Source organism: Moschus berezovskii, chromosome X (assembly GCF_049115385.1).
Source record: "Moschus berezovskii isolate FMDL1 chromosome X, NW_MosBer_1.0, whole genome shotgun sequence".
NCBI classification, from domain to species: Eukaryota; Metazoa; Chordata; class Mammalia; order Artiodactyla; family Moschidae; genus Moschus; species Moschus berezovskii.
In genome coordinates this window covers 3,466,180-3,490,519 of record NC_142488.1, presented here as the reverse complement: position 1 = coordinate 3,490,519, position 24,340 = coordinate 3,466,180, and the positions used below count along the sequence as shown (strand labels likewise).

Genomic DNA, 24,340 nt, shown 5'->3' with positions numbered 1-24,340 from the left:
AAATAAAAATCATATGATTATCTCAGTAGATGCAGAGAAAGCCTTCGACAAAATTCAACATCCATTTATGATTAAAAACCCTCCAGAAGTTGGGAATAGAAGGAACATACCTCAACATAATAAAAGCTATTTATGACAAACCCACAGCAAACTTTATCCTCAATGGTGAAAAAGTGAAAGCATTTCCCCTAAAGTCAGGAAAAGACAAGGGTGCGCACTCTCACCACTACTATTCAACATAGTTTTAGAAGCTTTGGCCACAGCAGTCAGAGCAGAAAAAGACATAAGAGGAATCCACATTGGAAAAGAAGAAGTAAAACTTTTACTGTTCGCTGATGACATGATCCTCTACACAGAAAACTCTAAAGACTCTACCAGAAAACTACTAGAGCTAATCAATGATTACAGTAAAGTTGCAGGATATAAAATCAACACACAGAAATCCCTTCATTCCTATACACTAATAATGAGAAAATAGAAAGAGAAATTAAGGAAACTATTCCATTCACTGTTGCAACGAAAAGAATAAAATACTTAGGAATATATCTACCTAAAGAAACAAAGACCTGTACATAGAGAACTATAAAACCCTGGTGAAAGAAAACAGAGAGGACACTAATAGATGGAAAAATATACCGTGTTTGAGGATTGGAAGAAAAAATATTGTGAAAATGAGTATACTACTCAAAGTAATTTATACATTCAATGCAATGCCTATCAAGCTACCAACGATATTTTTCAAAGAGCTAGAACAAATAATCTCACAATTTGTATGGAAATACAAAAAACCTCGAATAGCCAAAGCAATCTTGAGGAAGAAAAATGGAACTGGGGGAATCAACCTGCCGGACTTCAGGCTGTATAACAAAGCCACAGTCATCAAGACAGTATGGTACTGGCATAAAGACAGAAATATAGACCAATGGAAGAAAATAGAAAGCTCAGAGATAAATCCAGGCACTTATGGACACCTTATCTGTGACAAAGGAGGCAAGAATATAAAATGGAGAAAAGACAGTATCGTTAACAAGTGATGCTGGGAAAACTGGTCAGCCGCTTGTAAAAGAATGAAACCAGAACACTTCGTAACACCATACACAAAAATAAACTCCAAATGGATGAAAGATCTCAATGTAAGACCAGAAACTATAAAACTCCTAGAGGAGAACATAGGCAAAACACACTCCGACATAAATCACAGCAGGATCCTCCATGACCCACCTCCCAGAATATTGGAAATAAAAGCAAAAATATACAAATGGGACCTAATTAAAATTAAAAGCTTCTGCACAACAAAGGAAATTATAAGCAAGGTGAAAAGACAGCCTTCAGAATGGGAGAAAATCATAGCAAATGAAATAACTGACAAAGATTTAATCTCTAAAATATACAAGCAACACCTGCAGCTCAATTCCAGAAAAATAAATGACCCAATCAAACAATAGGCCAAAGAACTAAACAGACATTTCTCCAAAGAAGACATACAGGTGGCTAACAAACACTTGAAATAATGCTCAACATCCCTCATAATCAGAGAAATGAAAATCAAAACCACAATGAAATACCATTTCACACCAGCCAGAATGGCTGCTATCAAAAGTCTACAAGCAATAAATGCTGGAGAGGCTGTGGAGAGAAGGGAACCCTCTTACACTGTTGGTGGGAATGCAAACTAGTACAGCCACTATGGAAAACAGTGTGGAGATTCCTCAAAAAACTGGAAATAGAACTGCCATATGATCCAGCAATCGCATTCCTGGGCATACACACTGAGGAAACCAGAATTGAAAGAGACACGTGTACCCTAATATTCATCGCAGCACTGTTTATAACACTAAGGATATGGAAGCAACCTAGATGTCCATCTGCAGACAAATGGATAAGAAAGCTTTGGTACACATACACAATGGAGTATTACTCAGCCATTAAAAAGAATGCATTTGAATCAGTTCTAATGAGGTAGATGAAACTAGAGCCTATTATTCAGAGTGAAGTAAGCCAGAAAGAAAAACAGCAGCACAGTATACTAATGCATATATATGGAATTTAGAAAGATGGAGATGACAACCCTGTATACAAGACAGCAAAAGAGACACAGATGTATAGAGCAGTCTTTGGGACTCTGTGGGAGAGGGTGAGGGTGGGATGATTTGGGAGAATGGCACTGAAACATGTATATTATCATATGTGAAATGAATCACCAGTTCAGGGTCGATGCATGTTACAGGATGCTCAGGGCTTGTGTGCGGGGATGACCCAGAGGAAGGATAAGGGGAGGAGGGAGGACGGAGGGGTTGAAGAAGGGGAACTCATATACAGGCGGGGCAGATTCATGTCAATGTATGGCAAAAGCAGCCAATATAATATTGTAAAACAATTAGCCTTCAATAAAAATAAATTAAATAAATAAAAGAAATTACCACACACATTCCGAAGGCTGGCCATTCCTGGGAAGATCTGCAAGACTGAAAATCCTTTTTACTTTACTTCCTCACTGACTCTCACGTGCTATTCTGCCTTTTGACTTTAGTTTGTCATCACTGCTCTTCCTCTGGCTTTATACAAGAACCTGGCCTCCAGACCCTGACAAGATGGTTACTTCGAGACATTCGTCTACATCTTCTCAGCCGACTGTCCAAAGTAATTCCTATTGCTTGTCTCCCCACCACCTTTCTCAGACTCACTGGTCTGTCAGTAGCACAACTAGAGAGTCCATGTGCCGTGACTAAAGACCCCAGCTATGATGAAACAAAGATTTTACGTGCAGGAACTGAGACCTGGTGCAGACAAATAAATTAATGCAGAAATAAATCTAGTACTATATTTTTGTAATAAAAGTCATATACACAATTACTTTCTTAAAAACAGTGGGCTTGTGTTTTGTTGGTTCAACTTTAGACTCTAACTGCATTGCAATCTTGACCATATATCCTTGAGGCAACCTGGAATTTTGAGTGGCCAAGATCAATAGTCCTCCTACCACTGTTTAGTTAGGAGTTGCACAATCTAAAATGTAAAAACAGTAGTTACAGAAAGAAAAAGAAAAGAAAAACAGAAAAGTAAAGGAAAATTAATAACCTGTTGTTAGAGGCTTCTCAGTTACAAAAATATGAATAAATTTGAGGAGAAAACAGGAAGCTGTATCAAGCAGTACTTAGGCTTATTTGGAGGGAATTACAGCAGTACTGTTTCTATAGGATGGTTCTGGTTTTATTTATTATTCTATTGCCTACATTTTCACCAATATTAAAGAGAGTTGGGATGAAACGGCATAAGAGACTTTGCAGTATAAAGCAATAGGATTTTTTTAATCAGTTTCCTTAAGAATGAAATCTTATTTCTTTTCTATTCTATCTTTTAATTGGTGGAGAATGTTTTACAATGTTCTCTGGGCTCCTGCCATACAACATTGGAAATCAGCTGTAATTATTCATTAATCACCTCCTTTTTGAGCCTCCACCCCTCACTGCATCTCACCCCTCGAGGTCACCACAGAGCGCCTCTCTGGGCTCCCTGTGTTTCGCCACCTTCTCATCAGCTGCATATCGTTTGCAGGGAAGAAACAGAGAGGCAGATATAGAGAACAGAGTGTGAGCACAGGGAGGGAAGAAGAGTACGGAGACCAGTGGAAACCAACACGATTACTGCAACTGTCGCAAGAATCTCTGAGAAGAATTCGTGTCTAATCTCCCCTTGATTGGCAGTTAGAAAGACTTCCTAAGATGGGATGGGCCTAGGATACACTCCCAGGGGCACACGTTGATAAGAGTCCAAAAGAAAACCCTGGGAATGCTGGCGGTACAAAATAGAGATGGAAGGGTGATGATGGGTTGATAAGGGGTGTTAGCTGGGATCACTGGACCACTGAAATTTATCCGAGTCAGAGACTTCTCTGGTGGTCCAGTGGTTAGGATCCTGTCCTTCCCCTGCACAGAGTATAGGGTTCATACGGGTTTCATCCCTGTTGGAGAACTAAGAACCTGCATGCTTCATGGGGCAGTCTAGATAAAGAAACAGACTCAAAAACAAAAAAATTAAATTAATATCTGGGTCAAAGAACAAGGAGAGGAAACGGTTTCAGGATATTCAGAGACATGAAACCTTCAATCACGCAGACTTTCCAGCTGAAAATATGACACGATAATATACAGAGGAATGCATGAACAATGGAGATAACATGACTTTGCAACTGAAAGAAAAGAGAGTAAAAGGAGAAAATATAGATACTATTTTCGGTCCATGTGAACATGAAGGGAAGTGATCCTCTGAGGATGTGAGCTGAGGACGCCCTTGAGACGACAAACTCTCCTCAAAGGTCTGAATTCAATCGAAATGAATGAATCTGATCTCCAATCAGTCGCAGGAGCAGACAGCACTGGGTCACTTCTCACTTCGTTGACTCAGGAAATCTGAATCTCATTTCTTCTTTTCTATACTCAGAAAAAAATAAATCTTTTAAAGTATCTATTTGAAAAAAAAAAAACAGTGAATAAAGATGAAAATAAGTAAATTTTGATGTAAAAAATGAACAAAATGACTCCCTGTTTCTGTGATCTTGAGTTAGGAAATTTTTTTTCCCATTAAAAATTCTAAAAATTTCAAGAACTGCTATCCAGCCTTTTTTGCTCACTGGGAGAAACAACTGAGTTAGTGAGTAAATATTATATTAAGGTTTAAATGGGTAAAAGGGGGTCTCTACAGAAATCACTGAAAATAAGCTACTGATATGCCTTCTTCAGTTGACTTTAAGCAGTGCATTACCAGATCGACTTCTTACTACTTAGAGGAAAAAAGCCCACATTGGGGCAGGAGAGGGTTACAAATACTCTGTGCTAACCTGCTCCCCACCTCAGAATAATAGGATTCTTTCCAAGGGTCTCTTTGGAAATAGTGTTCCCTTGGCTAAACCACACTGTCAATCATTACTTTTAGAAAATAAATCTTACACTATCACCTGCATATTAACAGAACCATGCAGAAGTGAGGGATATGTACCTTGGACAGCTCATCTCATTTTGGATCTCGTGATAAGCAGGAAAATAAATAATTGTCCTCTTGCAATATTGGACGTACTGCAGTTTCTCACTTTAATGGTCAAATGCCCACATCCACATATGCTTCTCTTAAAACAAATATCGTTATTAACATGACCGATGCCAGAAAAGTTCATCTCTGCAAACTAGGATACTGAAGGTGCCTTATGTTTTAACTGTGGTCATAAGAGAAACAAGCATTGGTTCATGATGTGTCACGCCAACAGATGCAGGCTACAAAAGAGGCAGCACTTTTGCATCTTCTCCAACCACTGGGACACCTTCAGCTTCTAGAGCAGAAGGGCCAAAAGAGTCAACAAGATGAAGGCTCTGCTGTTCAGTCTTGTCCTCGGTCTGCTTGTTGCCAGTCAAGGTGAAGCTCAGACAGACGCCTCACAGGTACCAGGGTATTTGAACGGTGGTCCAAGCTTGGGAGGAGTTCTTAGCGTGTATCCGTGTGAGTGTCCTTTTCGAGGTTTTGGTCATGTGGACTGCTAAGTCTCGCTATCTCCCTGCAACTGAAAATTGCTCCATTCACTGGCTCTATGCCTGCTGTTTGTGAGGTCTGTATCATCTCTACCATCCATTCATCGGCTCTCATGTATGTTCACTACTTTTGTAAAACCGAAGGATGATCTCACAGCTGTTGGATTGGGTCTCTTGCATTTGACAACATAACTCAAGCTATCTCAGTAATACCTCAATTATTTCCTTTATCTGACTTGAGTTTTCACGTGATTTTATACCTAGGGCTGTGTTCATAAAAATAGGTAACTTCTGCTAAGTGAAAGGACAGGGAATCTCCTGAGGGATGGTATCGAGCAGAATTTACAGAGATGGACTAAGATTTCTGAAGGGAATTTTGCTTTTAGCTTACAGGAAGATGGTTAACCCAATACGTGGCGGCCAGTAACAAAGAGAAGATCACTGAGGGGGGGGGCATTCCACGCTTTCATGCGTTACATTGAGCTTCATGAAGAAAATGGAACAATACTGATGCACTTTTATGTCAAGTAAGTAAAAGTCACCCAAAAGGAAAACACCTCTAAACTCTGGCCTGAGGGAGGGTGTCTCTCCCCCATCTTCAGGCAGCTCTCTGGCTGATGTTGAGAGGAAGACGCCCTGAGCTGTGGGGCTGAGCAGGGATACTGAGCTGGGGGGAGGTCAGTATCCCTGTGAGCACCAGGGATTGTCCCGAAACCTCTGCAGAGAGGGGGAACCAGAAGCTCACTGTCATCAACTCATTACAATAAAGAGGGACACAGCCGAGGGAAGAGGCTCATGTCCTGGAACCCACAGTCCCCACTAGGCGCTTGACCCCTTCCTGCAGAATTTGTAAGAGACGGTTCCCACTAAGCCCAGAAGTGAGAGCAGGGGGAGAGAATACAGTGAGCTCTGCCTTCGGGGCTTCCTCATGGGAGGTTTCAACATTGCTGAGTTTCCAAAAGTCGTCAGAGCCCCTAGTGACTTTCCCAAGTCCCTTCCCAGGCGCTGCCATTACACGTGATAGCAGTTCAATCCCTGGGTCAGGAAGATCCCCTGGAGAAGGAAATGGTGACCCACTTCAGTATTCTTGCCTGGAGAATCCCATGAACAGAGATGCCTGCTGGGCGATAGTCCAAGGGTTCGCAATAGGTCAGACAGGACTGAGCAACCAACCACACACACACAGAGATCCAAGTACCATTCATGGAATGTCCACTATAGTGCAGATGGTTTCCTAGGAACGTGCAAAGTATGGCAAAAATCAACACATTTGTTCAGCAATTATCTCCCACCCCACCCCACCCGAAAAAAAACAGAACATGTAAACTCAGGTATACATTGTGAGGAATAAAAGTATTAAGAACAGAAACAACTAAACATTTTATGCTTGGATATATTGCTTTATAAATATATATCACCGATTATGTATTATATATAACCATATGGTTGATAGCATCAGTTCATTCGCTCAGTCGTGTCTGTCACTTTGCGACCCCATGAACTGCAGCAAGCCAGGCCTCCCTGTCTATCAACAACTCTCAGACTTCACCCAACTCAGGTCCATTGAGACGGTAATACCATCCAACCATCTCATCCTCTGTCGTCCCATTCACCTGTTGCCGTCAATCTTTCCCAGCTTCAGGGTTTTTTCCAAGGAGTCAGTTCTTTATATCAGGTAGCCAGAGTATTGGAATTTCAGCTTAGCATCAGCCTTTCCAATGAATATTTAGGACTGATTTCTTTAGGATGGACTGGTTGGATCTCCTTGCACTTCAAGGGACTCTCAAGAATCTTCTCCAATACCAAAGATCAAAAGCATCTATTTTTTGGTGCTCAGCTTTTTTTACAATCCAAGCCTCACATCCATACATGACAACTGGAAAAACCATAGCCTTGACAAGATAGACCTTTGTTGGCAAAGTAATGTCTCTGCTTTTTAATATGCCACCTTGATTGGTCATAACTTTCTTCCAATGAGCAGGCGTCTTTTAATTTCATGTCTGCAATCAGGATCTGCAGTGATTTTGGAGCCCCAAAAAATAAAGTCTGACACTGTTTCCACTGCTTCCCCATCTATTTCCCATGAAGTGATGGGACCGGATGCCAGGATCTTAGTTTTCGGAATGTGGAGTTTCAAGCCAACTTTTCCACTCTGCTCTTTCACTTTCATTACGAGACTTTCTAGTTCTTGTTTATTTTTGCCATTAGGGTGGTGTCAACAGCACCTCTGTGGTTATTAATAATTTTCCTGGCAATCTTGATTCCAGCTTGCACTTCTGCCAGCCCAGTGTTTCTCATGATATATTCTGCATATAAGTTAAATAAGCAGGGTGATATATACAGCCTTGACAAACTGCTTTTTCTATTTGGAACAAGTCTGCTGTTCCATGTCCAGTTCTAACTGTTGCTTCCTGACCTGCATATACATTTCTCAAGAGGGAGGTCAGATGATCCGGTATTTCCATCTCTTTAAGAATTTCCAGTTTATTGTGATTCACACAGTCAAAGGCTTTGGGCATAGTCAGTAAACTCGAAATAGATGGTTTTCTGGAACTATTTTGCTCTTTTGATGATCCAACAGATGTTGTCAATTTGATCTCTGGTTCCTCTGCCTTTTCTAAAACCTTTGGAACTTCTGGAAGTTCACGGTTCATGACTTGTTGAAGTCTGTCTTAGAGAATTTTGAGCATTACTTTGCTAGTGTGTGAGATGAGTTCAATTGTTTGGTAGTTTGAGCATTTCTTGCTATTCCCTTCCTTTGGCATTGGGATGAAAGCTGGCATTTTCCTGTCCTGTGGCCACTGCGGAGTTGTCCAAATTTATTGCCATATTGAGTGCAGCACTTTCATAGCATCATCGTTTAGTATTTGAGATAGCTCAACTGGAATTGCATCACCTCCACTAGCTTTGTTCATAGTGATGCTTCCGTGGGCCATCTTCACTTCACATTCCTGGATGTCTGGCTCTGGTCAGTGATCACACCATCATGATATCTGGGCCGAAAAGGTCTTTTTTGTATAGTTTTCTGTGTATTCTTGCCACCTCTTCTTTATATCTTCTGCTTCTGTTCGGTCCATTTCTGTCTTTATTGTGCCCATCTTTGCATGGGATGTTCCCTTAGGATCTCTACTTTTCTTGAAGAGATCGCTAGTCTTTCGCATTATATGATTTTCCTCTATTTCCTTGCACTGATCACTGAGGAAGGCTTTCTTATCTCTCCCTGCTATTCTTTGGAACTCTGCATGCAAATGGGTATATCTGTCTTTTTCTCCTTTGCTTTTTGCTTCTCTTCTTTTCACAGCTATTTGTAAGGCCCTTCAGACAGCCATTTTGCTTTTATTCATTTCTTTACCTTCGGGATGATCTTGCTCCCGGTCTCCCATGCAATGTCACGAACCTCTTTCCATACTTCATCAGGGACTCTGTGTATCAGATCTAGTCCCTGAAATCTATTTCTCACTTCCACTGTTTAATCAGAAGGCATTTGATTTAGGTCATATCTGGATGGTCTAAAGGTTTTCCCTACTTTCTTCAATTTAAGTCAGAATTTGGCAATATGGAGTTCATGATCTGAGCCACAGTCAGCTCCTGGTCTTCTTTTGCTGTACTGTATACAGTTTCTCCATCTTTGGCTGAAAGAACATAATCTATCTGATCTCAGTTTTGGCCATCTGGTGATGTCCATATGTAGAGTCTTCTCTTGTGCTGCTGGAAGAGGCTGTTTGCTATAACCAGTTCGTTCTCTTCACAAAGCTTATTAGCCTTTGCCCTGCTTCATTCTGTACTCCAAGGCCAAATGTGCTTGTTACTCCAGCTGTTTCTTGACTTCCAACTTTTCCATTCCAGTCCCCTATAATGAAAAGGAATTCTTTTTATGATGCTAGTTCTAAAATGTCTTGTAGGGCCTCATAAAGCCATTCTATTTCAGCTTCTTCAATATAACTGGTTGGGGCATAGACTTGGATTACCGTACTGTTGATTGGCTTTCCTTCGAAATGAACAGAGATCATTCTGTCGTTTTTGAGATTGCATCAAAGTTCTGCATTCCCGACTCTTTTCTTGACCATGTTGGCTACTCCATTTCTTCTATGGGATTCCTGCTCACATTGGTAGGTATATTGTTCATCTGAGTTAATATTCACCCATTCCAGTCCATTTTAGTTCACTGATTCCTAGAGTGTCAATGTTCACTCTTGCCATCTCTTGTTTGACCACTTCCAATTTGTCTTGATTCATGCACCTAACAGTCCAGGTTCCTATGCAATATTCCTCTTTACAGCATCAGACCTTACTTCTATCACCAGTAACATCTCCAAATGGACGTTGTTTTCGGCATCCCTTCATTCTTTCTTGACTTCTTTCTCTACTGATCTCCACTAGCATACTGTGCCCTTACCGACCTAGGGAGTTCACCTTCCAGTGTCTTATTTTTTGCCTTTTCATACTGTCCTTTTCTTTACTCATCATTAAATGTCTATGCCTAGATCCAGAGGTAAGAACAGATCAGCATGTTGCAAACGTTTTGGCTCTTCTCGTGAGAAAATTATGCAGTCTGAATCATCTTCCCCACCTTCCTCTCGCAGCACAAAATTTAAAACAGTTATCAGTGTCTGCATATGCAAGGAATCACGTTTTCCAAGCCAAATGAAAGGAGTTTGTCTGCTCAGATAAAATTTTTTTGTATTTGCAGTTATGTTGGATAATTTCTGTGTTCCCACTTTGTGGTTGTTTTTCAGTGAGTTCAATGCCTTTCAATTCCCTAATGACTCAGAGGGCTTCCCTGATAGCTGAGGTGGTAAAGAATCTGCCTGCAATGCAGGAGACCCTGGTTAAATTCCTGGGTCAGGAAGATGCACTGGAGAAAGGATAGGCTACCAACTCACGTATTCTGGCCTGGAGAATTTCATGGAATCTATAGTCCATGGGGTCGCAAATAGGAAACATGACTGAATGACTTGCACTTTCACTTTCAATGACTAAGAACACTCACCACACTTCACTGTGGGCATTCTTTTCCAAGGTGTCTATTCAAAAATTAATCCAGTCCCTGTAGAGTTATTTCCCTTTTAGTATTTGTTTCATGAAAATTCTTTAAATGGGCCAAATACACCTTTTTCACATACATGTACAGAGGACATATGTGAAGCCACGTACTCCTGTTATAGAGCTGACAATATATACTTATCATATAGTGTATCCATAAATTTCTTCATGATATCGTACAAACACATCGTGTGTACTAAAGTTTTTGCTTGTTAAGTGTCCGTGTGAGTGTAAAATCTGTCTGTATACAGACACGTGTCTTTCAAGTTTAATCCTCATATGGTATTGTGATGGAGGAAGAGTGTGTGTTTGGAGAAAATTAAACTTTTTTTAAATTGTGTGATTTTGGGCTCTTATATTGTCTAATGAGGGCTTCCCTGGGGCCTCGTATATTGTGAAAGAAAGCCTGGTGGATTTCATGTTTTCTAATAAGGCCTGGTGGCTCTCATATTGTCTAATAAGGGCTTTCCCTGGTGTCTCAGAGGGTAAAGAATCTGCCTGTAATGCAGGAGACCCGGATTCGATCTCTGGGTCAGGAAATTCCCATGCAGAAGGAAATGGCAACCCACTCCAGGCTTCTTGCCTGGAGTTTCCCACAGACAGAGGAGGAGACTGTTGGGCTACAGTCCATGGGTTCACAGAGAGTCAGACACAACTGAATGACAAACTCTTTCACTGTCATTGTCTAATGAATCACTGCCAGGGTTGTGACCATGCTCAAGGTTTTTCTTGATGGCTAAGCCTCTCAGTTTTCAGAATCCATATAAAGGAAAAGTTCATTCTTTTCCTTTCTTCCTAAAATTCTAGATTTCGCCATGTTTATTGCTTTACACACGACCTGCTTTGTGTCTGTGGTTATCTCTGTAACTACTAGTCAAATTTAGCGTGTAGACAAATCATCTTTGCCGATTGATATATGCTGGATCTCAGACAACCTATTTTGTCTCTTTTGAAGGTCAAATTGTTCACCAGCACTGAGGTGATACCTGACACATATTCTTGGGTGACATACAGAAAGAATCCAAATTTTTATTATGTTAATCAACCAACATGAATATATTTTGTTTTTAAGGAAGAACGGAGAATGCATAGAAAAATATGTCTCAGGCACAAAGGAAGGAAACGTTTATGCTATTGACTGTAAGTATGAAAGTTTCACTGGAAAGATGACGTTCAGGTAGAAATCTTGGTCTCAGCTTTCTTCACTAACCCCATGCACCTGAATTCTACTCCCACTAAAAATCAGAGGTCAGGGACTGGATAGCCTTCCCTCAACGGAGTGTTACTCAGGGAGACCAGATCCAGACATCCTAGACTGAGAAGTTAAGTGGGTCTTAGGAAGCATTATGAAACAATGTTAGTGGAGGTGACAGAATTCAAGCTGTGCTCTTAAAATCCTAAAAAGTGATGCTGTTAAAGGGCTGCAAGCAATGTGTCAGCAACTTTGGAAACCTTGGCAGTGGCCACAGAACTGGAAAAGGTCATTTTCCATTTCAATCTCCAAGAAGGACCATGACAAACAATGTTCAAACTACCACACGGCTATGCTCACTTCACATGCGAACAAGGTTCAGTTCAGTTCAGTTCAGTCCCTCAGTCGTGTCCGACCCTTTGCGACCCCATGAATCACAGTACGCCAGGCCTCGCTGTCCATCACCAACTCCCAGAGTTCACTCAAACTCAAGTGCATCGAGTCGGTGATGCCATCCAGCCATCTCATTCTCTGTCGTCCCCTTCTCCTCCCTCCCCCAATTCTTCCCAGCATCAGAGTCTTTTCCAGTGAGTGCTCAAGATCCTTCAAGTCAAGATTCATTTTTCTTATTCCCACTATATGTTTTCTTTTGGCCAAGTCATGAACGCTTCCACTGCCTTACTCTTCTCCATTTTTGCAATCCATTTTAGCTTGAAATTTACACAGTGACTTAAGAAGGAAGACAACAAAAGTGCAAAACTTCTTGAAAGGTCTCTAGGGGACCAACCATTGCAGCCTTCAGGTTTGTTTAGAAACGGTGAAGTGAAGCTACCTCAGGCCCAGTTACCAGCAGTGGCCTTGATGGTACCTGACGCCCTGAAGACAGCTTTGCTTTCACTTTCCTGTCACCTTCATTAACATCACAGTCAATTCATTGATGTTGCTATGTCCACCTTGGTAAATCCATGGTGAACCACAAGTGGTCACTGATAATCTGAGGACATTCATAGTTTCAATTAAGCTGTCCCAACGTGAGCAAGGATGGTGAACTCAGCATGGCCTTGGGAAAATTGCATATTCTTGTCAGGGCTATGAGAGTCTGAAGCTGCGTTGGATGCCTTCTATTTTTTCTTTTTTTTTATTAAGCACACTGATAATTTTCAGTGGCTCAGACACTGAGCAGTGCTGTTTGCAGGCTTCGGGAATACAGATGTGCATTTTTACATTCCACGTTGCTGAGTGATTGCAGGAAGGTGAGATGGAGGCCAGGATATAGGGAGTGTGGCGGTGACACACAGTAGGTCAGAGCTGCTTCTTGTCCAAACACGCAGGCAGGGCAGAGCGGAGGGGCAGCGCTCCAGGTGGGGAAGGAACTCACCACTAGGAGGTGAGACCAGAGAAGGAATATATCGCAAATGCATGTTTCAGACAGTGTGGTTGGAAGGCATCTACTGTTTCTCTCGGAATCATATGAGATCAAACAGTGGTCTTGCGGAAAGTGTGAAAGTGGAAGTCGCTTGGTCATCTCCAACTCCTTTAATGCCATGAACCATGACAGTCCATGGAACTCACCACACCAGTATACTGGAGAAGCCTTTCCCTTCTCCAGGGAATCTTCCCAACCCAGGGATTCAACCCAGGTCTCCCCCATTGAGCCACAAGGGAAGCCCAAGAATACTGGAATGGGTAGCCTTTCATTCTCCAGCAGATCCTCTAGACCCAGGAATCGATCCGGGGTCTCCTGCATTGCAGGCGGATTCTTGACCAATTGAGGTATCAGGGAAGCCCTGCTTCAGGGAAGCAGAGCTCTGTTTCATACCGATTCTCTTGGGGGAGGAATGAGTGGGCACAACCCCGACGTCAGGACGGATGGGGACACTAATAATTTCCACCAACTCATGGGGATTCCTGCTTCTGTCAGATGACTCTAATCTGCAAGATTTCTGCAGGATAAGACTCTCACCACAGCTGCTTGGCATTAATTAATCAAAGTGCTTTCAATAATATGGCTCAAGAGCAGCGACATTATTGAACAAAAAATTCTTTAGTGATACATTTAAAGTGGTGGAACTAACATTTCACAAATATGAAATAACAGTGTTACTTGTTGCTTCATCTGGAAGGGGTAGCGTTAATAATGGACTGTGTTTACTTACAAGAGTGTCAGAGTCACTTTTTTTCACTCCTCTGAAAAACAAAATGGGAGAAATGAAAAACAAAATAAGAAAAACAAAATGGGAGAAATGAAAGAGCCACCGATTACTAACATTCCCGAGCACTTCCAAGTTTTCTTCCTTCCTTCCTTCCTTTGTTTTAATAATGGATCTTAAAAGAGATTACTTGTGGAAGAAGACATTTTGAATAAGTTGACTTGTTTTCTGGTTTATACACAACAGGTGAATGGTATGTGCAGGGAAAAAATTTAATTCCTTTACCAATGTCGATGAAGTCCAGGACATTTTCTTCTGGAATCCCCTTTTCTCTCACCGCGTTGTCGAACTTCTCTTTTTATTTCGAGTCTACATTATTTCCTTTGCCAGTAAAATCACCGAGCAAAAAACAGAATTGTCGACCCCCGGGAACCCATGGAAATTTCTCAATCTACAGAAGTAGAAATGGAACGTGACAATCAGATGTTCACTTGTAGAATCCAAGAGCGCTCAATGGTTCCCACGACACAAACATGTGCTTTTGTCGTAAGAATTGACCCCAGTCCAACTTGGTTAGTAGAACAACTTACTCCTCAGCATCAGGAGCTGGACCCCCAAAACTTGCCAGGATCTTCATGAATTTGGGGCTGAGCCCATCCTACTATGGAACCTACTTACTTGTCTCACCTTCCTTGCGTATATACCTGCGTCTCATATCTGTTTGTACACCAGGCTTAGTAGGAACCACCTTTCTCTCCTTCCACGGACACATTCACCTGATCACACATAAAAACAGGGCGTGATTTACTCTTTCATGAACCTACCATTCTACCCAGTAACATTTTCTGAAATAGACACCTGTTGTCCGCATGGCACACACACCTCTTAGTGCTCCTGTGTGGTTACTTGACGGGGTGATATCAGTGTTGATAAGAACAATGCATTTGAAACATGGAACATGTCAAAGGTTTATCTGATAAGTGTTCCAAGGCTTACAGTGTATCAAAAAACTGTTATTGTATACTAACATATACATATGGAATCTGCATATCTATGGAATCTAGAAAGATGGTACTGATAATGGACTTATTTGCAGGGCATCAGTGGAGAATCAGTCATAGAGAAGAGACGTATGTGCATGGGGAGAGGGGAGGAGACGGTAAGATGTATGGTCAGAGAAATATGCAAAATGACATGAACATATGAAAAATAGATAGCCAATGGGAATTTGCTGTATGTCTCAGGGAACTCAAACAGGGGCTCTATTTCAACCTAGAGGGGTGGGAGGGAGATAGGAGGCAGTTTCAAAATGGAAGGGACATATATGTGTATGTATATATATACCTATTGACTTCCCTGTGACTCTGCTAGTAAAGAACTCTCCTGTAGTGTGGGAGCCCTGGGTTTGATCTGTGTGTTGGGAAGTTACCCTGGAGAAGGGAAAGGCTGCCCATTCCAGTATTCAGACCTGATGAATTCGATGGACTGTATAGTCCATGGGGTCACAAAGAGTCAGACAAGACTGACCACCTTTCACACAATCATATGTTTACCTATGGCTGATTCATGTTGATATTTGGCAGAAAACAGTACAATCTATAAAGCAGTTATCCTTCAATTAAAAAATAAATAAAATTTTAAACATGAAATGAAGTCAGCTTCATTACAGACATGGCTTGAAATTTGTTGACATATGTAAAATAAAATATTCTAGCAAAACTGCATTTTTTTTTTAAGATTTCAGCACATAGGAATCATTGTGAAATGCCTGATGATGTGATATTCTGCACCCTATGGCCTCCTCTTTCTTGGTAAATTACCTTCCAGGATCCTTCATTTGGTGAGCATAAATACGCAGGCCTTGCACCCTGAATATGGAATACTGTCAGCACCTCCTGATATTCTGAATGAAAGTCCTGACAGTGTACCTGTTACATGACAGTGGTTATGGGAATTTTAGGATATCATACCTACCAAATAATCCCACCAGTTCTGTCTCCTTGCCATGTCCATCCACGTTGATATTATACACTAAGAGAGTGTTCTCGTCCCCACTAATGTGTTGAAATTCATTGAGACCCGCATCTGTGAGAGAGAGAAAAGATACAAGCAGCCCACCCTTAACTTGTCAGTTAGATTATTGTGGCACATGGCGGGCATGAAGAACGGTCCATCCTGTATGGACCCACTCACTTCATGCTTGGACAGAATGCTACCGTTATCCATGGCAACAGAAGGAGGTACGATTTTCCTCATCCACAACTTTTCCTACAATTAACCAGCCACTCTTTGCTGTCTTACTAAGATGCTTTATAGAATGTGTGTTCTGAGAAGCCTAAGATGCTTTATAGAACGTGCATGCAGAGAAACCTAACAGATTCTTTTTCTGATTTTTATTTATTTATTTTTGATTTGCTGAGTCTTCCCTGTTGCCCGTTGGCTTTCTCCACTTGTGGTGACGGTGGAGTACAGTCTAGTTGTGGTGTGCGGGACCTCAGTTCATAAATCTGTTGAAAATTATCTGTGAGAATCCTACAAAATCGATATACACTCAAGTTTACCACATCCTTCTTGTTGATATTAAATCTCTATGTCATGTCTGACTCTCCATTACCCCATGAGCTGTACCACACCAAGTTCCCTGTCCTCTATGAGCTTCCAGATTTTGCTCAAATTAGTGTACTTTGAGCCGATAATGCCATCCAACCATCTAATCCTCTGTCATCCCCTTCTCCACCAGCCTTCAAATATTCCCAGCATCAGGGTCTTGTGCAATGAGTCAGTTCTTCACATCAGGTGGCCAAAGGACTGGGACTTCAGCTGCAGCATCATTCTTTCCAATGTATATTCAGGACTGATTTCCTTTAGGATGGACTGGTTGGATATCCTTGTAGTCCAAGGGACTCTCAAGGGTCTTCTCCAGCACCACTATTCAAAAGCATCAATTCGTTGGTGCGCAGCCTTCTTTATAGTCCAACTCTCAAATCCATACATAAATACGGGGGAAAAAAAAACATTCAGTTGACTAAAACGACCTTTGTTGGTAAAGTGATGTCTCTGCATTTTAATAAGCTGTTTTGGATTGTCATAGCTGTCCTTCCCAGTATCAGTTATCTTTAATTACGTGGTTACAGTCACAATCCTCAGAGATTTTCGAGCCCAAGAAGATAAAACCTGTCACTGCGTCCACTCTTGCACTTTCTATTTGCCATAAAGTGAGGGACCAGAGGCCATGATCTTCCTGGTGTTGAATGTTGAGTTTGAGAACAGCTTTTTCAGTCTCCTCTTGCACCGTTATCATGAGACTCTTTAGTTCCTCTTCACTCTCTTCCATAAAGTTGTATCATCTGCATATCTGATGCTGTTGCTATTTTTTCCAGCAATCTTGATTCCAGTTTGTCATTCATCCGGCCTGGGGTTTAGCATGATGTACTCTGCATATAAGTTATAGAAGCCGCATGACCGTATTTGCTATCTTGTACTCTTTTCCCAATTTTGAACCAATATGTTGTTCCATGTCCAGTTCTCACTGTTGCTGACTGATCCACATATAGGTTTCTCTGAAGCCTGGTAAGGCAATCCAGTATTACCATATCTTGAAGAATTTTCCGCAGTTTGTTGTGATCCACAAAGTCAAAAGCTTTCCCATAATGAAGCAGGAAAAAAATTGTTTTTTCTGGAATTGCCTTGCTCTCTCCATGACCCACTGAATGTTGACAATTTCATCGTGTTATTCTACCTTTTCTTAATCAAGCCTATATTTCTGGAAGTTTTCTGATTATGTACCTCTGAATCTTGACTTGAAGGATCTTGAGCACTATCTTGCTCGCATGTGAAATGAGCACAGCAGTGCGGTAGTTTGAACATTCTTTGTCATGGTCCTTCTTGGAGATTGAAATGGAAACTGACCGTTTCCAGTCCTTGGCCACTGTCAAGGTTTCCAAAGTTGCTGACACATTGCTTGCAGCCCTTTAACAGTATCATTTTTCAGGATTTTAAAGAAGACAACTTGAATTCTGTCACCTCCACTAGCGTTGTTTTATAATGCTTCCTAAGACCCACTTAACTTCTCAGTCTAGGATGTTTGGATCTGGTCTCTCTGTGTAACACTCCGTTGAGGCAAGGCTATCCAGTCCCTGACCTCTGAATTTAGTGGGAGTAGAATTCAGGTGTATGGGGTTAGTGAAGAAAGCTGAGACCAAGATTTCTACCTGAACGTCGTCTTTCCACTGAAACATTCATACTTACAGTCAAGAGCATAAACGTTTCCTTCCTTTGTGCCTGAGACATATTTTTCTATGCATTCTCCATTCTTCATTAAAAACAAAATATGTTCATGTTGATTGATTAGCATAATAAAAATTTGATGTATATTTAGGATTCTTTCTTTGTGACACCCAAGAATATGTGTCAGGTATCACCTCAGTGCTGGTGAACAATTTGACCTTCAAAAGAGACAAAATATGTTGTCTCAGATCCAGCATATATCAAGCGGCAAGGATGATCTGTCTACACGCTAAATCTGACTAGTAGTTCCAAAGGTAACCACAGATACAAAACAGGTCGTGTGCAAAGACAATAAACATGGTGAAATGTAGAATTTTAGGAAGAAAGAAAAACAATGAACTTTTCCTTTATATGGTTTCTGAAAAATGAGAGGCTTAGCCTTCAAGACAAACCTTGAGCATTGTCACAACCCTGGCACTGATTTATTAGACAATGAAAGGGAAAGTGTTTGTCATTCAGTTGTGTCTGACTCTCTGCGACCCCATGGACTGTAGCCCACCAGTCTCCTCCTCTGTCTGTGGGAAACTCCAGGCAAGAAGACTGGAGTGGGTTGCGAAATCCTTCTGCATGGGAGTTTCCTGACCCTGAGATCGGATCCAGGTATCCTGCATTATAGACAGATTTTTTACACTCTGAGACACCAGAGAAAGCCCTTTTTAGACAATAAGAGAGCCGCCAGAACTTATTAGACAATATGAAATCCAACAGGCTTTCTTACACAATATAAGAGCCCCCAGGGAAGCCCTCATTAGACAATATGAGAGCCCAAAATCACAAAATTTAAAGAAAGTTTAATTTTCTCCAAACACACACTCTTCCTCCATCTCAATACCATATGAGGATTAAACTTGAAAGACACATGTCTGTATACAGACACATTTTGCACTCTCACGGACACTTACACAAGCAAACACTTAAATACACACGATGTGTTTGTATGATATCATGAAGAAATTTATGGATATAGTATATGATAAGTATATATTGTCACCTCTATAACAGGAGTACGTGGCTTCACATACTGTACATGTATGTGATAAATGTGTATTTGGCCCATATAAAGAATTTTCATGAAACAAATACTAAAAGGAATATAACTCTACAGGAACTGGATTGATTTTTGAACAGACACCTTGGAAAAGAATGCCCACAGTGAAGTGTGGTGAGTGTTCTTAGTCATTGAAAGTGAAAATGCAAGTCACTCATTCATGTTGCCTCTTTCTGACCCCATGGGCTATACAGTCCATGGAATTCTCCAGGCCAGAATACTGGAGTTGGTAGCCTATCCCTTCTCCAGAGCATCTTCCTGACCCAGGAATTGAACCAGGCTCTCTTGCATTGCAGGCAGATTCTTTACTACCTGAGCTATCAGGGAAGCCCTCTTAGTCATTAGGGAATTGAAATGCATTGAATTCACTGAAAACCAACCACAAAGTGGGAACACAGCAATTATCCAACATAACTGCAAATACACAACATTTTATCTGAGCAGACAAACTCCTTTCATTTGGCTTGGAAAACGTCTTGCATATGCAGACGCTGATTACATCTTTAAACTTTGTGCTGAGAGAGGGAAGGTGGGGAATATGATTCAGAGTGCATAATTTTCTCACGTGAAGAGCCAGAAAAGTTTAGAATAAGCAGATCTGTTCTTACCTATGGCTCTAGGCGTAGACATTTAATAACGAGTAAAGAAAAGGGCGGTATGAAAAGGCAAATAATAGGACACTGAAAGGTGAACTCCCAAGGTCAATAGGTGCCCAATATGATACTGAAGATCAGTAGAAAAAGAAGTCCAGAAAGAATGAAGGGATGGCAAAAACAACACCCATTTGGGGATGTTACTGGTGATAGAAGCAAGGTCCTATGCTGTAAAGAGCTATATTGCATAGGAACATGGACTGTTAGGTGCATGAATCAAGACAAATTGGAAGTGGTCAAACAAGAGATGGCAAGAGTGAACACTGACACTCTAGGAATCAGTGAACTAAAATGGACATGGAATGGGTGAATTTAACTCACATGACCATTGTATCTACTACTGTGGGCAGGAATCCCTTAGAAGAAATGGAGTAGCCATCATAGTCAACAAAAGAGTTGGAAATGCAGAACTTTGATGCAATCTCAAAAACGACAGAATGTCCTCTGTTTGTTTCCAAGGCAAACCAATCAACAGTACGGTAATCCAAGTCTATGCCCCAACCAGTAACATTGAAGAAGCTGAAATAGAACGGTTTTATGAGGATCTACAAGATGTTTTAGAAGTAACAACCCAAAAAGAAGTCCTTTTCATTATAGGGTACTTGAATGGAGAAATTGGAAGTCAAGAAACACCTGGAGTAACAAGTAAATTTGGCCTTGGAGTACAGAATGAAGCAGGGCAAAGGCTAATAGAGTTTTGCGAAGAGAACGAACTGGTCTTAGCAAACATTGTCTTCCAACAGAACAAGAGAAGACTCTACACGTGGACATCACCAGATGGCCAACACTGAGATCAGATAGATTATGTTCTTTCAGCCAAAGATGGAGAAGCTGTATACAGTCCGGCAAAAGAAGAGTGGGACCTGACTGTGGCTCAGATCATGAACACCATATTGCCAAATTCTGACTTAAATTGAAGAAAGTAGGGAAAACCACTAGACCATTCAGATATGACCTGAATCAAATCCCTTATGATTAAACAGTGGAAGTGAGAAATAGTTTTCAGGGACTAGATTTGATAGAAAGAGTGCCTGATGAACTATGGATGGTGGTTGGTGACATTGCATGGGAGACAGGGAGCAAGATCATCCCCAAGGTCAAGAAATGAATAAAAGCACAGTGGCTATCTGAAGGGCCTTACAAATAGCTGTGAAAAGAAGAGAAGCAAAAAGCAATGGAGAAAAAAACAGATATACCCGTTTCCATGCAGAGTTCCAAAGAATAGCAGGGAGAGATAAGAAAGCTTTCCTCAGTGGTCAGTGCAAAGAAATAGAGGAAAATAATATAACGCAAAAGACTAGAGATCTCTTCAAGACAAGTAGAGATACTAAGGGAACTTTCCATGCAAAGATGGGCACAATAAAGGACAGAAATAGACCGAACAGAAGCAGAAGATGTTAAGAAGAGTTGGCAAGAATACACAGAAGAACTGTACAAAAAAGACCTTTTCGGCCCAGATAATCACGATGGTGTGATCACTGACCAGGAGAGAGACATCCAGTAATGAGAAGTGAACTGGGCCTTCTGAAGCATCACTATGAACAAAGCTAGTGGAGGTGATGGAATTCCAGTTGAGCTATCTCAAATACTAAATGATGATGCAATGAAAGTGCTGCACTTAATATGGCAATAAATTTGGAGAACTCAGCAGTGGCCACAGGACAAGAAAATGACAGCTTTCATCCCAATGCCAAAGAAAGGGAATAGCAAAGAATGCTCAAACTACCAAACAATTGAACTCATCTCACACACTAGCAAAGTAATGCTCAAAATTCTCCAAGACAGACTTCAACAAGTCATGAACCGTGAACTTCCAGATGTTCCAGAAGGTTTTAGAAAAGGCAGAGGAACCAGAGATCAAATTGACAACATCTGTTGGATCATCAAAAGAGCAAAAGTGTTCCAAAACATCTATTTCGTGTTTACTGACTATGCCAAAGCCTTTGACTGTGTGAATCACAGTAAACTGTGGAAAATTCTTTAAGAGATGGGAATAACGGACCATTTGACCTGCCTCTTGAGAAACGTATATGCAGGTCAGGAAGCAACAGTTAGAACTGGACATGGAACAACAGACTGGTTCCAGATAGGAAAAGCAGTTTGTCAAGGCTGTATATATCACCCTGCTTATTTAACTTATATGCAGAGTACATCATGAGAAACACTGGGCTGGCAGAGTGCAAGCTGGAATCAAGATTGCCAGGAAAAATATTAATAACCACAGATGTGCAATTGACACCACCCTAACGGCAAAAATAAAGAAGAACTAGAGAGCTTCGTGATGAAAGTGAAAGAGGAGAGTGGAAAAGTTGGCTTGAAACTCCACATTCCGAAAAGTAAGATCCTGGTATCCGGTCCCATCACTTCATGCGAAATAGATGGGGAAGCAGTGGAAACAGTGTCAGAATTTATTTTTGGGGGCTCCAAAATCACTGCAGATCCTGATTGCAGACATGAAATTAAAAGACGCTTACTTCTTGGAAGGAAAGTTAAGACCAATCGAGATGGCATATTAAAAAGCAGAGACTTTACTTTGCCAACAAAGGTCTATCTAGTCAAGGCTATGGTGTTTCCAGTTGTCATGTACGGATGTCAGGCTTGGACTGTAAAAAAAAGCTGAGCACCAAAAAATAGATGCTTTTGAACTGTGGTATTGGAGAAGATTCTTGAGAGTCCCTTGAACTGCAAGGACACCCAACCAGTCCATCCTAAAGAAATCAGTCCTGCGTATTTATTGGAAAGGCTGATGCAAAGCTGAAAGTCCAATACTCTGGCCACCTGATGTAAAGAACTGACTCCTTGGACAAAAAAACCCTGATTCTGGGAAAGATTGAGGGCGAGAGGTGAATGGGACGACAGAGGATGAGATGGTTGGATGGTATTACCGTCTCAATGGACATGAGTTTGAGTGAAGTCTGAGACTTGTTGAAGGACAGGGAGGCCTGGCTTGTTGCAGTTCATGGGGTCGTAAAGTGACAGACACGACTGAGCGAATGAACTGATGCTATCAACCATATGGTTATATGTAATACATAATCCGTGATATATATTTATAAAGCAATATCCCCAAGCATTAAATATTTAGTTGTTTCTGTTCTTAATACTTTTATTCCTCACAATGTATACCTGAGTTTACATGTTCTGGTTTCTTTCGGGTGGGGTGGGGTGGGAGATAATGGCTGAACAAATGTGTTGATTTTTGCCATACTTTGCATGTTCCTAGCATACCACCTAAAATATAGTGGACATTCCATGAATGGTACTTGGATCTCTGTGTGTGGTTGGTTGGTTGCTCAGTCCTGTCTGACCTATTGCGAACCCTTGGACTATCGCCCAGCAGGCATCTCTGTTCATGGGATTCTCCAGGCAAAAATACTGAAGTGGGTCACCATTTCCTTCTCCAGGGGATCTTCCTGACGCAGGGATTGAACTGCTGTCACGTGCAATGGCAGTGCCTGGGAAAGGATTTGGGAAAGTCACTAGGGGCTCTGACGACTTTGGGAAACTCAGTAATGTTGAAACCTCCCATGAGGAAGCCCCGAGGGCAGAGCTCACTGTGTGGGCTCCCCCTGCTCTCACTTCTGGGCTCAGTGGGAACCGTCTCTTACAAATTCTGCAGGAAGGGGTCAAGCGCCTGGTGGGGACTGTGGGTTCCAGGACATGAGCCTCTTCCCTCGGCTGTGTCCCTCTTTACTGTAATGAGTTGATGACAGTGAGCTTCTGGTTCCCCCAATCCGCAGAATTATCAGGACATTCGCTGGTGCTCACAGTGAAACTGCCCTCCTCCCAGCCCAGGATCCCTGCTCAGCCCCACAGCTCAGGGAGTCTTCCTCTCAACATCAGCCAGAGAGCTTCCTGCAGACGGGGAAGAGACACCCTCCCTCAGGCCAGAGTTTAGAGGTGTTTTCCTTTTGGGTGACTTTTACTTACTACATAAAAGTGCATCAGTATTGTTCCATTTTCTTCATCAAGCTCAATGTAACTCATGAAACCGGGGAATGGCGCCCCCTCGGTGATCTTCTCCATGTTACTGGCTGACGTGTATTGGGTTAACCATCTTCCTGTAAACTAAAAGCAAAATTACCTTCAGAAATCTTAGTTCATCTCTGTAAATTCTGCTCGATACAATCCCTCAGGAGATTCCCTGCCCTTTCACTTAGCAGAAGTTACCTATCTTTACTAACACAGCCCTAGGTATAAAATCATGTGAAAACTCAAGTCAGATAAAGGAAATAATTGAGGTATTACTGAGATAGCTTGAGCTATGTTGTCAAATGCAAGAGACCCAATCCAACAGCTGAGAGATCATCCATTGGTTTTGCAAGAGTAGTGAACATACAAGAGAGCCGATAAATGGATGGTAGAGATGATACAGACATCACAAACAGCAGGCATAGAGCCAGCGAATGGAGCAATTTTCAGTTGCAGGGAGATGGCGAGACTTAGCA

General features: G+C 41.5%; 1 protein-coding gene across 1 annotated transcript in view; it reads right to left on the bottom strand.

Annotated features, from left to right (window-relative positions):
- Positions 1 to 6,117: 6,117 nt before the first annotated feature.
- Positions 6,118 to 24,340, bottom strand: part of LOC148773201 (odorant-binding protein-like) — a 42,770-nt gene continuing 24,547 nt past the window's right edge. Inside the window, exon 6 of the mRNA XM_088834001.1 lies at positions 6,118 to 6,236. Coding sequence (XP_088690127.1) covers positions 6,118 to 6,236 — 119 coding nt within the window. The remainder of the gene's footprint in view (positions 6,237 to 24,340) is intronic.